The sequence below is a fragment of the Myxine glutinosa genome, chromosome 12 (assembly GCF_964187855.1).
Source record: "Myxine glutinosa chromosome 12, kmMyxGlut1.1, whole genome shotgun sequence".
NCBI lineage: Eukaryota > Metazoa > Chordata > Myxini > Myxiniformes > Myxinidae > Myxine > Myxine glutinosa.
The window spans coordinates 60871106-60887402 of record NC_136272.1 but is presented as its reverse complement, the minus strand read 5'-3'; the positions used below and the strand labels follow the sequence as shown (position 1 = coordinate 60887402).

At 37.9% G+C, this 16297-nt stretch overlaps 1 protein-coding gene across 2 annotated transcripts in view; it reads right to left on the bottom strand.

Annotated features, from left to right (window-relative positions):
• LOC137437452 (cyclin-dependent kinase-like 1) overlaps positions 1-16297 on the bottom strand; it is a 60842-nt gene that overhangs the window by 23790 nt on the left and 20755 nt on the right. The window contains exons 6-8 of one of the 2 annotated variants that reach the window (XM_068131790.2): positions 14455-14537; positions 13692-13748; positions 10133-10240 (exon numbers count right to left, since the gene is read on the bottom strand). In XM_068131790.2, coding sequence (XP_067987891.1) covers positions 10133-10240; positions 13692-13748; positions 14455-14537 — 248 coding nt within the window. Of the gene's footprint in view, positions 1-10132; positions 10241-13691; positions 13749-13827; positions 14538-16297 lie in introns of those variants that run through there. The other variant, XM_078766852.1, reaches the window with a different exon arrangement.

The following is a 16297-nucleotide window of genomic DNA, read 5'->3' as shown; positions in this document are numbered from 1 at the left end:
AAGTAAGAAGAATGAGAAGGAGAAACATATTATTGATGCTTTAAGTAAGCTTGGTTCGGGTGTTAGTTTTCTTCCAAATGACCCATCACAATTAGTTAATAGGCTATTATTGTTGTTAGGTAGTAAGAAGGCTGGAAACAACAATTGTTTTAATGAATCCTCAGCCATTTTAGATCAGTTGATGAATATGAAAATAATTAATAAATGTCAATACAAAGATATTTTATTAGATATTAAATAAGATGAGAAGCACAATTCTTAGTTTTAATTTCACAACGAGCGATTACACAGCTTCATTCCCTTACCCACTACAACTTGACCCCCTTACCTCATATGAGGCATCTTTATTGTCGATGGAAACTTATAATACCTTGTTTAATATCACAGAGAAAAACAGCAAGTTTAGTTATAATCCAGGAAGTGGATATAAAACTATAACTGTTTCACCTGGAGCTTACGAGATTTCTCAAATATCTTCAGAAGTCTCTCGCCTTATGAAAGAAAAAGGTGATGAACCAAAAAATATTGTAATAGATATTCAAAAACACACTTCAAAATCAACTATTAAACTTAAAAATAATTATAAAGTTGATTTCACGATTGAAAATTCGTTTAGAGAGCTATTGGGTTTCTCTTCAAAAAAGATTGAAAATAACGGGACGTTTTACAGTGATAATGTTATCCAAATATCCTCCGGTATAAATTCAGTATTAATTCATTGTGATTTGATTGATGGTGCTTATAACGATGGAATAAGAACAAATACAATATTTTCATTCAGTGCATACTCAACCCCGATTGGTTATAAATTTAATATGGAACCAAAAAATCTTGTCTATTTACCTGTGTCAGGAAAAACCATATACAGAGTAAATTTTAGGATAACCGACCAAGATAATCGTATGATATCCTTTAATGATGAAATTATATCCATCAGAATTCACCTACGTGAAGTTTTTCAATAAATAAATAATGGTTATTGTGAGAAAACACGAGTTGGGAAAATATAAAATAATTACAGGGGAGGGCATGTTCCTTTCACCAGACTATACAAGGTATGTGGGTAGAGGATACTATAAACCTAAGAGACAACGAGGTGTAGGTCATCAATTTCGAAATAAAGGAGATGGGATAATTGATACTCTAATGGGTATTGGTTCAACCATCCTTAAACATAAAGACCTAATTGGTTCAACTGCTTCTGCCGTGGGCTCCGTTGCGGGTGCTATAAAGAGTATAAAAGATGCTCAAAAGGAGTCTCATAAATTACAAGCAATCAAAGAAATAAAAAAAGGTAAAACTCAACTATCTTCACAAGAACGACAAAAAATCATTAAAATACTTGGGTCAGGGTTTCAACAATTTTAATGCTATATAAATACAAGTATGGAAGCGATTGATAGTATCTATGATTTGGATGATACGATTATCATTTCAAACTCCACTAAAAAGGAAGACTATTTTAAGGTAAATGCTATAACAGGAACAGACTGGAATTCAAACGGAACAAAAAGTTTTGAAATAAATAATCAACAAACTTACTTGAATATAGCTGATAGTTTCTTGCTGTGTAAATTTAAATTCACTAAGGCTGCGAATAATACTAATGCTACACTCGTAAATGATTTCTTCTGGAAAATGTTTGACAGTGTCCGCCTGTATATTGGAACACAAGAGGTTGAAGCGGTTGATTATGTCTCTGCTACATCTGAAATGATGAAATTTACACTATATTCGTTTAGTGATAGAATGGGTAAGGGAGCTGTTGAAGGTTTTATTCCTGATATGTCAACGGGTACAAACGCAGACCCTGGTTATAGTCAAAGGAAGTCAATGTATAATGATGAAACAAAAGCAGTGAATAGTTTTACCGTAGCAGTACCTCTTAAAGGTATATTTGGATTTTGCGATTATGATAAAGTTTTGTATGGTCTTAAAATTAGATTTCAACTACAAAGGAATGATAATGTAAATAGGTTGCTTTTTGGGGATGAAAATGCTTTTGGAGACAACAATAAATTTGTTATTAATGATTTGTGTTGGTATATCAGTGAATATACTCCTAATCTTAAAACGGAAGAGATGTTAAATAGAAGACTTAACTCAAAGAAACCGCTAAATGTATCATACCTTAAAAGAAGATGTCAACACGTTAAACTGGAACACACTACCTACACTTGGAATTTGGGTGTTCTTCAAGGAAAGCCACGATACCTCTGGCTCATTTTTTAAAAACCAGATGGAGAGGACGGTACTAATAAGAATAATGCGCTGAGTGATAATGCTAAGGTGAAACAACTTCGGGTTTCTCTTGATGGCACATTTTATCCGCGAGATAGATTGGAAATTGATTGGGAAAAAAATGATTATGCGGAAGCCTACAAGTCCTACCAAAAGGTGTGTGAAAGTAATGGTAATAATGATCCTATTTTGGATATGGTTGCGTTTCAAAAACTTTATACAATCTACGCAATTGACCTGAGTTCTCAAAAGGAAACTATAAAGTCTAATCGAGTGGATACTTCTCTATACATTGAAAGAGGGGAGAGTGAAGAGGTTAATGCATATTGTTTGCTTTTGGAGGAAACAGAATTACAGATTAATACAGATAATGGTGTTATGATTAATATCACATAGGTTTTTTCTCATAAATAAATGGTTGGGGTATATGTTAATCAAATCAATCTTAATAAATTAACATCTTGTATTCAAAATCAAAAGCCTTGTATTATTAATGTTAATACAATTCAAAGAAAAGGAGCTGTAAGAATTGATGTTTTACTCACACACACACAAGTAAAAACACTAAATGATGTTGGATCACTTAAAATTAAAATGACGAAACCTATGTTAAAGAAATATTCAATAGATGAGTCAAGAGGAGGATTTCTCCCGTTTCTAATTCCTTTATTTGCTGGTTTAAGTGCGGCGGGAGCATTGACTGGTGGTATTTCAGCAGCGGTAAAAACTGCTAACGAAAGGAAGGCACAACTAAAAGCTCAAAAAGAATTGGAAAGACATAACAAGGAGTTGGAGAAACAAATTAGTGGAAGTGGTGTAATTGTAGATTTTGCTCAAAAACTTGAAAGTCTACCTGATAAAGCTAGATTGTTGGTTGGAGATATGCTTTCCTCTATCGCTCAAGCGGGTGTTAAACTAACTAAACGGGGTAATGGATTGTATCTTTCTCATAAATAAATGGATAAATGGTTTAAACAATTTGGAAAGAATACAACGTCAAATATAGAACTAGCTAAGTATTGTAAAACACTAAAAATTGATAATGTGGTTATTTGTATGAGAGATGAATTAACACATATAAATAAGAATACAAAGAATATTATTATGAATTTAGACACACAGAATGGTTCTCATTGGGTTTGTATTCATAATAGTCAGGATAAATATTATTTTGATAGTTATGGTATGCCACCACCTGTTGAAGTAATACAATTCTTACAGAATGGTGTTTATCAAACATTCCAAGTTCAAGAAATTAATTCTAAATGTTGTGGCCAATTATGTTTATATGTATTATTTCAACTCAACAATAATGAAAATTTTTATGATATCATTTTTTATCTAATATAAATGACCTATGTTGGAAAAGATGGTTCTATCTTTGGAAAATCCTCTCAGGATATTGATTTATCAAATTATTATACAAAGGCACAGGCTGAACGACAAAAATATAGTGTAAGTAAAAATATTAATATGAAGAATACTTATAAATTAATCAATTATCCAAACCCTACAGATGCGAATGACTTGATTAGATTCAGTGATTTATCACAATATATATCTTTAAAGAAAACAGCACGTTTTGTGAAACAAGTAAAATTTACAACCACAACACCTGGTTATACTGACCATACACCTTTCCTCATTGAATTTAACTACCTGCTTACAATTAAATTTTATAAAGAAGGACATTTAGTTAATATGCGAATTAATAAATGGGGGTATGATATGCCTGATTTAGGGTATAATTGGTCTTTTTCAATAAACATAGAAGACCTACATGATTTAAATCAGTCTCGTAAAGAAGAATATTATCCACTTGGTGAAGATAAGGATTTATGTGGAAGTACAATTAGTAAACAACAAATACGTGATTTTAAGAAAATAAAAATATATGATAGTATAGCGATGGTTCGCATGACAAAGAAGGAAGGTAATGAGATAAGGATAGAAAGCCGAGGAATACAAACCGATTTGGTAGTGGGAAGATGGGGTGGTATTACCTGTCATAATATTAATCTCACATATATTTCTGATACATAAATGGCAGGAAGAAGACTACAAGAGAATTATAATTTTTGTATTCAAGGATACCTACAAGAAAAGGGTGCTCGGTATTACATACCTTATGATTTGGAGCATATACATGGGAATTTTGTCATAAAAAACTGGCCTTATACTGATATTGTTAAACCCACAAATAGAGACTTGTTTAAAATATTAAATAAAAATGAACTTCTCAAAGTTATGAAATATAAAACTCTTTTAGAAATCGTCAACAAATCTTATTGGTATCCTATTATGAGAAAAATAATTATAGATACAAGAATATCTCAAAATCCAGATGAGTATATGTATAATATTCTTTGGGGTTCAAACTCAAGGGTAGCAAGGGATGAGGAAGGAGTTGAAGAAGAGAAGGAGGAAAGAGAGAAAAAGGAGAAGGAGGAAAGGGAGAGGGAGGAGAAGGAGGAGAGGGAGAAAAAGGAGGAGAAGGAGGAGAGGGAGAAAAAGGAGAAGGAGGAAAGGGAGAAAAGGGAGAAGGAGGAAAGGGAGAAAAGGGAGAAAAAGGAGAAGGAGGAGAGGGAGAAAATGGAGGAGGAGGAGAGGGAGCAAAGAGAGAGGGAGGAAAAATATAAAAAGATGGAAATCACTGAGATTCATAAAAGATTGAGTGTATTAAAGCAAATAAATCAATCTCAACGCACCGAAGAGGAAATTAAAGAATTAACAACTCTTATGAAGATAATGGTTTCAAAAATAAGAACGTCAATGTCTTCAATTTCAGAGATTTAAACGAGAAAGTGGTGAAGAAGAAGAAGAAGAAGAAGGAAAAGATTATGTGATTGATGATGTTGGTGTCATTGACTTTAGTTAGTTTTTATTTGTAAATAAATGGAGGAGAGAGTGAAGGCATTCCTTAGGATTCTTTATGTTTTAAAAATAAAGATTGAAATGTATATGTTGAAAACCAAAAAGGTTTTGATACTCTGTCGGAATTTTTCTGATAAATAAATATGAGTTATTGTCTCAAATGTAAAAAGAAAACTAAATCTAAAAATATCTCTTATGTTAAAGCTAAAAATAATAGAGTTTATCAAAAAGGAATATGTCAAGTATGTGGCTCTAAAAAGTGCCAATTCATCTCTCCTAAAAGAGGAGGAGACATACAAAAGTTTCTGTCAGGAAGTAAATTTACAACAACTGGAATTCCAGGGGAATTACACCTTCCAGGGTATTCTTTCTGTGGTCCAGGAACAAACTTGGATAAAAGATTAGATGAGGCTGACAATCCTAAACCTTGGTCTAAACCTACAAATAGGGTTGACGAAGTGTGTATGAAGCATGATATTGCTTATGGGAAAACCACTACGTTGACTGAAAAACATAAAGCCGACAGCGAAATGTTGTATAATTTGTCTTTGATACAAAATCCAACGTTGAGAGAGAAAGTTGATAGGTTTATTGTGAGAAATTTGATAAATGCTAAATTGAAACTTGGTCTTGGTTATTCCTCAAAAAACTATTAGGCTCTAATGATGCCATCAAGACTGAGGAGCTTTTGGCTGAAGAATTACACAAACCTATAATCACAAAGTTTAAAAGAAGGAAGGTTTATTCTAAATACACTGACCACATATGGTCCGCTGATTTAATTGAATTGAATAATGACAGGGGATACAGGTATGCTTTAACCGTTATTGATTTGAGGAGTAGATTTGCCTGGGTTGTCCCTTTAAAAAATAAAAGGGGTGATACTTTAATGTTAGCCTTTAAGCTAATATTTGATCGGGATAAAAGGAAACCAAAGAAGTTATGGACTGATGAGGGAACAGAGTTCTATAACAAAATATTCATGAAATTTCTTAAGGGGAAGGGTATTAAATTATACAGCACCTTTAATGAAGGAAAGGCAGTTGTTATTGAGCGTTTTAATCGTACTTTAAAAGAGAAATTATATAAAAAATTCACACAACTCGGTTCTCAAAAATGGGTGTATTTAATTCAGGATATTGTAGATAATTACAATAATACAGTTCATTCATCAACACAATCAAAACCATCAGAAACATTTACAAAATTAGAATATGAAAAGGAGATTAATTTGAGAAAGCCCAAGTTTAAAGTTGGTGATATTGTAAGAATATACAAATGGAAAAGTCATTTTGAGAAAGGTTATACACAAAAATGGACTCGTGAATTATTTAAAATCATTGATGTAATGGATACAGTCCCTTGGACCTACAAATTATATGATTTAAATGGAGAAGAAATCTTGGGTTCATTTTACTCACAAGAATTACAAAAAACACAAGTAAGCAGATAATACCCTTGAAAATAATAAATAAATAAATAAAATGTAATGGGGATACGTTTTTAAATCTGTGAACCCCAAACACAGAATCCCACAACTTTTTAGTTGGGGCTTAACTTTTGTGTGTGTATAATGGGGATACGTTTTTAAATCTGTGAACCCCAAACACAGAATCCCACAACTTTTTAGTTGGGGCTTAACTTTTGTGTGTGTATAATGGGGATACGTTTTTAAATCTGTGAACCCCAAACACAGAATCCCACAACTTTTTAGTTGGGGCTTAACTTTTGTGTGTGTATAATGGGGATACGTTTTTAAATCTGTGAACCCCAAACACAGAATCCCACAACTTTTTAGTTGGGGCTTAACTTTTGTGTGTGTGTGTATGTGCGAGTGAGTCATAATAATATACAAACCCTAACCCAACCCCATCCCTAACCCAAACCCATCCCTAACCCAACCCATCCCTAACCCAACCCCATCCCTAACCCAACCCCATCCCCAACCCAACCCCATCCCTAACCCAACCCCATCCCTAACCCAACCCCATCCCTAACCCAACCCCATCCCTAACCCAACCCCATCCCCAACCCAACCCCATCCCTAACCCAACCCCATCCCTAACCCAACCCCATCCCTAACCCAACCCCATCCCCAACCCAACCCCATCCCTAACCCAACCCCATCCCTAACCCTCACATTCAAAATCCCAACCCTAACCCAATCCCATCCCTAACCCAACCCCAACCCTAACCCTCACATTCAAAATCCCAACCCTAACCCAACCCATCCCTAACCCAACCCCATCCCTAACCCAACCCCATCCCTAACCCAACCCCAACCCTAACCCTCACATTCAAAATCCCAACCCTAACCCAACCCCATCCCTAACCCTCACATTCAAAATCCCACCCAAACCCTAACATAATCTTTCTTTTCTTCTTTTTTAAATACGTATTTCTTCTTTTTTTTCCTCTTCCTCCAATTCTGTCTTTCAAGGCTTTTAAGTTTGAAGAAGTAGAAATGGGAAGAAAGAATTTTCCAGCATTTTCTTCCTCGAACTTTCTTGATATTGCTTAAATCAAGCGTCATTAAATAAAGAACATTGTTCATTGCTTTAGAATCCAAAGAGTCTCCAAGAGGAACCCCACAGGTAGAGTCTCCAAAATAAAACCAACTTTCCAAGTTCCCAAGGTATAACCACATTCCTGTTGAGCCTCCAAGATAGGTATCACATTCCGAGTCATCAAAACAAAACCCCCATTCCGAGTCTCCAAAACGAAACCAGTTTTCAAAGTCTCCAAGGTAAAACTCTTTTCCTAATTTTATGAAATTTAGTGAGTCTCCAAGGTAGGCTCCACAGTTAGAACCATCTAGGCAGACCTCATAATTAGTTTTTCCCAAATTTAGTGAGTCTCCAAGGTAGGCTCCACAGTTAGAACCATCTAGGCAGACCTCATAATTTGTTTTTCCCAAATTTAGTGAGTCTCCAAGGTAGGCTCCACAGTTAGAACCATCTAGGCAAACCTCATAATTTGTTTTTCCCAAATTTAGTGAGTCTCCAAGGTAGGCTCCACAGTTAGAACCATCTAGGCAAACCTCATAATTTGTTTTTCCCAAATTTAGTGAGTCTCCAAGGTAGGCTCCACAGTTAGAACCATCTAGGCAGACCTCATAATTTGTTTTTCCCAAATTTAGTGAGTCTCCAAGGTAGGCTCCACAGTTAGAACCATCTAGGCAGACCTCATAATTTGTTTTTCCCAAATTTAGTGAGTCTCCAAGGTAGGCTCCACAGTTAGAACCATCTAGGCAGACCTCATAATTTGTTTTTCCCAAATTTAGTGAGTCTCCAAGGTAGGCTCCACAGTTAGAACCATCTAGGCAAACCTCATAATTTGTTTTTCCCAAATTTAGTGAGTCTCCAAGGTAGGCTCCACAGTTAGAACCATCTAGGCAAACCTCATAATTTGTTTTTCCCAAATTTAGTGAGTCTCCAAGGTAGGCTCCACAGTTAGAACCATCTAGGCAAACCTCATAATTTGTTTTTCCCAAATTTAGTGAGTCTCCAAGGTAGGCTCCACAGTTAGAACCATCTAGGCAGACCTCATAATTTGTTTTTCCCAAATTTAGTGAGTCTCCAAGGTATAACTCTTTGGCTGGGTCATCAAGGTAGAACTCGTTCAGTGGGTTTTGTTTTGATAACTCACAATAAGTATCATCATGGTAGAACTCTTTTTCAGGATTTTGTGGATCTCCAAGGTATAACTCTTTGGCTGGGTCATCAAGGTAGAACTCGTTCTGTGGGTCTTGGTTGTTCAAAAGATCTTCAAACAAAAAAATAACTTTATCCCAAGTTGTGTTAAAAGTAGAATTTTCATTTCGTAGCTCAGATACAATTTCCTCCATCGACAAGAGGTTCGAGTCCAGTTCATCAATCTGAAGGTTGAGCGCTACACAGGTAGTAGGACTCCAAGGAATAGCAAAGTTATCCCATTCCATTTCGGCATAGGAGTCCATTCTCAAGTGAAGCAGAAAGCGTGTTTGAAAAAGCCTGTGTGGTCGGTGCCTTTTATAAGAAGGGCTGGGTGTGTGTCATTTCCTGTGGAAATTCCCTGGGCGTGTCTTAACTGGAAATGATGTGATGGAAATTCCCTGAAAATGATGTTATGTATTACCTGGAAATGATACAATGCTGAAGAGTTTATAAAGTGGGTGGGACTTAGCAAAAGTGGGCGGAGCTTAGCAAAAGTGGGCGGGGTATAGCAAAAAGTGGGCGTGGCTTAACAAAAAGTGGGCGGGGCTTAGTAAAAGGTGGGCGTGGCTTACCAAAAAGTGGGCGGGGTTTTTCCAAAAAGTGGACGGAGCTTAACAAAAGGTGGGCAGAGCCTACCAAAAAGTGTGTGGCACTGGAGGCGCTCAAACAAGAACATTGAGGGAGGTTTACCATTTTATCTTAGCTCAGTTAAAATATCTTAATAAAGAACCAAACTCAATCATCTTTTTTGTTAATATATTAGATGGTGAAGAGAGTGGCAAGAGAATTAAATTATTTCCCACGCATAAACAAATATTTGTAGGGTCGTTGTTTGAGTGGGTTATATTCACCAGATGATATTAAGAGTAAAAGGTTAAAAGGTCCATAAGGTCAGAAGGATCACAGGTGTTTAAGTGGTCTAATGAATAAGGATAGCATGTCAAAAGGTTAGAAGGTTCGTAAAGAACAGGGTGAGAGAAATATAGGTGTTTAGGGTCAATGAGGGAGGGAAAGAATTAATATGGAAGTGAATGGGTCAAAGATTAATCTGCCAGATGATATGTAGAAGAAGGATGATAGGTCTATAAGAGAAAACAAATATTTGTAGTGTTTGAGTGGTCTAATGAACAACATTAAGGATAGGTACTACAGACAAAAGGTTCATAAAGATGAGGGTGGGAGAAATAGAGGTGTTTATGATTTTTGAAAAAGACAAGGGGGTAAATGACATTAGATAGGGATTTCCCATGTTAAACAGAGGTGTCCCAGAAGCAACATTATTACACTACTAGTGTAAGGGGTATTTCAATAAGGTAATTTACCTGTGCTTTCCGCTGCTTGATCCACTTACTCTGCTCAGACTCCAAAAAGGGATGTTCAAGCAACTTCGTGGTGGACTGGCGTGTACTTGGGTCCAGATGCAGACAGGCCTATAGCAGAGGACGCCCAACAACCAACTTGGGCAACTCATTGCATACAGAATGGCTGGCATGTAGTGATGTTCACACAAAATACACCACATGACGAAGAAGGCCAATAACGTCTTTGCCAGACACCAAACAATATGTTTGTCTTCAGTAAATATACTTAGTGTGAGTTGAGTTGAGGTTTTCATGGTCCAAGTTTCATGGATATTTTGTGTTTCAATGCAAAACTTTCAATAAGGATGCATTTGTTTCTTGGTGGTAAATGGATGTTAGGGGTGGTGATCCTGTGGTGACAGGATAGCTTAGTCGTGATGGAAAACCTGTGGTCTGCAGACTGCTTGAGGCCCACCTTTCACCTTCTCCAGATGGTGCCATTGTTTTACAAAATGGCCACTCTCAATGTTTTACAAAATGGCCACTGTCAATGTTTTACAAAATGGCCACTGTCAATGTTTTACAAAATGGCCACTGTCAATGTTTTACAAAATGGCCACTGTCAATGTTTTACAAAATGGCCACTGTCAATGTTTTACAAAATGGCCACTGTCAATGTTTTACAAAATGGCCACTGTCAATGTTTTACATAATGGCCACTATCAATGTTTTACATAATGACGACTGTCATTGTTTTACAAAATGGCCACTGTCAATGTTTTACAAAATGGCCACTGTCAATGTTTTACATAATGGCCACTGTCAATGTTTTACAAAATGGCCACTGTCAATGTTTTACAAAATGGCCACTGTCAATGTTTTACAAAATGGCCACTGTCAATGTTTTACAAAATGGCCACTATCAATGTTTTACAAAATGGCCACTGTCAATGTTTTACAAAATGGCCACTATCAATGTTTTACAAAATGGCCACTGTCAATGTTTTACAAAATGGCCACTGTCAATGTTTTACAAAATGGCCACCGTCAATGTTTTACAAAATGGCCACTGTCAATGTTTTACAAAATGGCCACTATCAATGTTTTACAAAATGGCCATTGTCAATGTTTTACAAAATGGCCACTATCAATGTTTTACAAAATGGCCACTGTCAATGTTTAACAAAATGGCCACTGTCAATGTTTAACAAAATGGCCACTGTCAATGTTTTACAAAATGGCCACTATCAATGTTTTACAAAATGGCCACTATCAATGTTTTACAAAATGGCCACTGTCAATGTTTTACAAAATGGCCACTATCAATGTTTTACAAAATGGCCACTGTCAATGTTTTACAAAATGGCCACTATCAATGTTTTACATAATGGCCACTGTCAATGTTTTACATAATGGCCACTGTCAATGTTTTACATAATGGCCACTGTCAATGTTTTACATAATGGCCACTGTCAATGTTTTACAAAATGGCCACTGTCAATGTTTTACAAAATGGCCACTATCAATGTTTTACAAAATGGCCACTGTCAATGTTTTACAAAATGGCCACTGTCAATGTTTTACAAAATGGCCACTGTCAATGTTTAACAAAATGGCCACTGTCAATGTTTAACAAAATGGCCACTGTCAATGTTTTACAAAATGGCCACTATCAATGTTTTACAAAATGGCCACTATCAATGTTTTACAAAATGGCCACTATCAATGTTTTACAAAATGGCCACTGTCAATGTTTTACAAAATGGCCACTATCAATGTTTTACAAAATGGCCACTGTCAATGTTTTACAAAATGGCCACTATCAATGTTTTACATAATGGCCACTGTCAATGCTTTGCACAAAATATGGTCACCCAGAAGTCATTGATAATTATGGATGCATTCAAATTCAACTACCCAAAGTCATATTAATAAGTAAAGCACATTTATGACTTGAAATACTTTTTCTTTTGTATTAACGTGTTTAATCGCTTATTACATTCTTAAAGTTTCTATAATGTAATCTATAATTATTTTAAAGTTTAAATGTACCGGTACCCGACTGCAAAGCCGCAATGAGCCGGCGAAGCCAAAGCCTCTTGCCACTATTTTACCCATCACTATGGCATCAGTAGGTTAGGTAGTTGGTAGTAGGTAGGTGTAGTAGGTACCGTACCTAGTTCAAAATGACACCATTTGCATTCTGGGTGAGATTAAAATTTATAAAATTTCCTTCTTGATTAATTCGGTGAATTCCGTCTCAACTTCGGATATTTCCGGCCGTGAAAAACTTTCCCCTACGGCCGCGAGATTTCTAAAAAATAATTCTTCGTCAATTTTAGAATATTTGACGCCGTTTTCAGCCTCCGAAACGCGGTAATAAGCTTTGAAATATTTTTTCAAATGCTCGAATCTCATTGGTTCCGGTAATTGGTGACGATTTTCGTTGAAGATAACCAGGGCCCGTGTGGGCCCGGGGAACGAGGTTGGTCTTGAAGTATTTTAATTACAAATTAGAGGTGCATAAGATTGTGAATCAAACAAAGACGGGTGGTGAAACAAACTCCTATTGAACTTTTTCGCATTTTTTTAATGCATACTTCCGCATCCGGAAGATGGCGGCCTCCATTGAGTGATTTGGTTTTTGAAATATTTTTTCAAATGCTCGAATCTCATTGGTTCCGGTGTTTGGTGACGATTTTCGTTGAAGATAACCAGGCCCGTGTGGGCCGAGGTTGGTCTTAAAGTATTTTAATTACAAATTAGAGGTGCATAAGATTGTGAATCAAAAAGACGGGTGAAACAAACTCCTATTGAACTTTTTTCAATTTGTTATGCATACTTCCGCATCCGCAAGATGGCGGCCTCCATTGAGCGATTGGGTGCGTCAAAGCTTCGAAATTCTCAAGGGATCCAGCAAAATCTGGCTTTTCAACATAATACGTACGCGTTCATTCACAACACCGGCTTTGCCGGCTATCATTTTGTCACGCAATTGGGGCAAAGTTGTTCGAAAGCGGGACATGCGGCTCTCTGATTAGCTTAGGTTTCCCACCACTGACGTAGAGGTGTGCACACCTGTACCTTTGAGCTGTCTAGTCTGGGTTTGAATCTGGACCCAGCTACAAACTATCACCCGGTGGTCTGGTGTTACACAGGCAGGGCAAGGCATCATTGTGTGTGCCATCCATCGGAAGAGCGATAAGCAAGAGCACCTGTCTGCCAGCCCTGGTTGCTGGTGGATGGTATAAACATCCCACAGTATTTTTCACCGAAGAGGAGGCAAGTTACTCCCAGCACCCTCAACAAATTCCGACCACACAAGTCGACCGTCAAACCTAGCCAGCAAGTTCGTGAAAGGCTTGAACCCAAACCCTCTCAAGCTCACACCACAAGAAAATGGGAATCAATGTGGTGGTTTAAAAAGTAGTTGTAGATGAGTGGGTGCCCAAATGTTCGAGTGTGTTATTGTTCAATTCAAGGTGCATTGATAGTGTGTATGCTGGAATATGACTATTGGGTAATTACGACACTGTGGGGTTGGGGCTGGGAGGGGCGAGGGGATGGAAGGGGGACCTACCCTGAGTAATGTCAGCGCCTGTGGTGTGACATTTGGAAGTTTCATTTTGAGGGTTTCCTGGGAAACATCAACCGAGCAATTCAGATTGAAATACCAAGTACAATCTCCACATGATGAGCTATAATTCAGCATTTTTCCTTATCAGGTAACCAGGTTTCCTAAGTACTGCACAAAGGACAGTCTGCTTTGTATCAACAGAAATCCAAAAAGGGGGACATTTCCCACTCTTCCATTCATTCTCATTCATTCTCTCTCACACACACTCACCTCCATCCCATTTCTCACCTCCATCCCATTTCGCACCTCCATCCCATTTCTCACCTCCATCCCATTTCTCACCTCCATCCCATTTCTCACCTCCATCCCATTTCTCACCTGCATCCCATTTCGCACCTCCATCCCATTTCGCACCTCCATCCCATTTCTCACCTCCATCCCATTTCTCACCTCCATCCCATTTCTCACCTCCATCCCATTTCGCACCTCCATCCCATTTCGCACCTCCATCCCATTTCGCACCTCCATCCCATTTCGCACCTCCATCCCATTTCGCACCTCCATCCCATTTCGCACCTCCATCCCATTTCTCACCTCCATCCCATTTCACACCTCCATCCCATTTCGCATCTCCATCCCATTTCGCACCTCCATCCCATTTCGCACCTCCATCCCATTTCGCACCTCCATCCCATTTCCCTGCATTCTCACTGTACATGTAAAATGATGACCCTTTACACTCTAATGAAGATGTCATGCGGCTCACCGTATATTCAGGATCAGGAATGCAAATCCCACTGAAGAACTGGTTCGAGTTGAAGACCTGTTGGTGTCGGGGTGTGAGTTCACCTGTGGTAGAGCACAGAACACAGGTTCGTTGTTAATGTAGAGAAACCTAAAAACAACACAGATCCATCGGGATTGCAGGTTCTGAGGATCTGATAACTCGGGGATGCGAATCCCAAATGTCGTGGGTCTGAGTAGAAGCCACTGATGTCAGTAGAACATCAATTGGGTCATGATTGAGAAAAAGGTAAATCAGATGGTGGTGATTTTATACAATCTAGAAGGAAAGATCGTCAAAATGACAGCCCCCCCCCCCTCGACCCCCCTGCCCACCACCTCCCAATCACCACCATCACAGCACAGTTGTGAAACAATATAACTCGCAGACTTGTGGATTTACTTTTGGTTCATAAAGAAAAGTTATGATTATTTTAGAATTAGATATTTTTTCAAAGTGACAATGGAAAATAAAACGTTTCTATATTCACAAGTCTTGGTTTATCAGGTTTGATCAGTTGCTTTATAAATGATGTTGATGGGAAAAAAATCATCTATTTATCGCAGAAGTTTCTTTAGATGAATGATGTTGATGGGGGGAAAGTGAGCCGAGCCATGAAGTGACGTGACATGACGTGTGCAATGACTTAACATGTGCCATGCCATGCCATACCATGATGTGATGTGTGCCATGCTGTACCATGACATGACGTGACATGACAACGTGTGACATGCTGTACCATGATGTGACGTGTGCCATGCCGTACCATGATGTGACGTGTGCCATGCCATGCCATGATGTGACGTGTGCCATGATGTGGCGTGTGCCATGCCGTGCCATGATGTGACGTGTGCCATGACATGACATGATGTGACGTGTGCCATGCTGTACCATGACATGACATGACGTGACATGACAACGTGTGACATGCTGTACCATGATGTGACGTGTGCCATGCCGTACCATGATGTGACGTGTGCCATGCCGTACCATGATGTGACGTGTGCCATGCCGTACCATGATGTGACGTGTGCCATGCCGTACCATGATGTGACGTGTGCCATGCCGTGCCATGATGTGACGTGTGCCATGATGTGGCGTGTGCCATGACATGACATGACAACGTGTTCCGTGCCGTGCCGTTGAACAAGTTGCAACTTTGACAACTAGAGAGTTCATAGAACAACTCACCCCATGCAGTCTTGACAAACAAGAACATCGGCGGGGTCTACAAGTGGCAAATTGCTGGCAGACGGGTGTAAGATTGGCAAATTTGATTGGTCCTGATGATGTAAAATGCTGTAATATTTTATCCAAGTATTGCTGAACAGGAGGTTTTTGAAAGTGACAAAAACACGATTTGTGTTCTTCAGTGTTCAGGTATATACGGTAATTCAATAGAAATAAAATTAAGATTATAAAGGTCGTAGAAAAAAAAAAGAATTCTGAAGTTTACCGCCTATTTGTGTTATTTATGACATCGCTAAAAACAGTCAGTTTCCTGTTTGGAATGATTTTCCATTTTGTTTAACTACCAGACGGGTAGACAGAGTAAAACAATTATCTCACTTATCTCTGCATGTGCGATCTGGATGAATTCAGAGCCAAAGTAAAGCGAAACTACACGTCCGTGTTCAAAACATGTTTAAAACAAGAAAACGAGCAATCAGATTGCAAACCCTCGCCAGGATGTATTTTCAGTGGTTTTTAAGGCTTTTGTGTTAAAACAAATATGGCGGCCGAACCACGTGATCGATGTCAGTATTTTTTTTTTCTCCACCAAATTGATGCCTGCATGACGCTCAAGAAATTTCATCTTGATCGG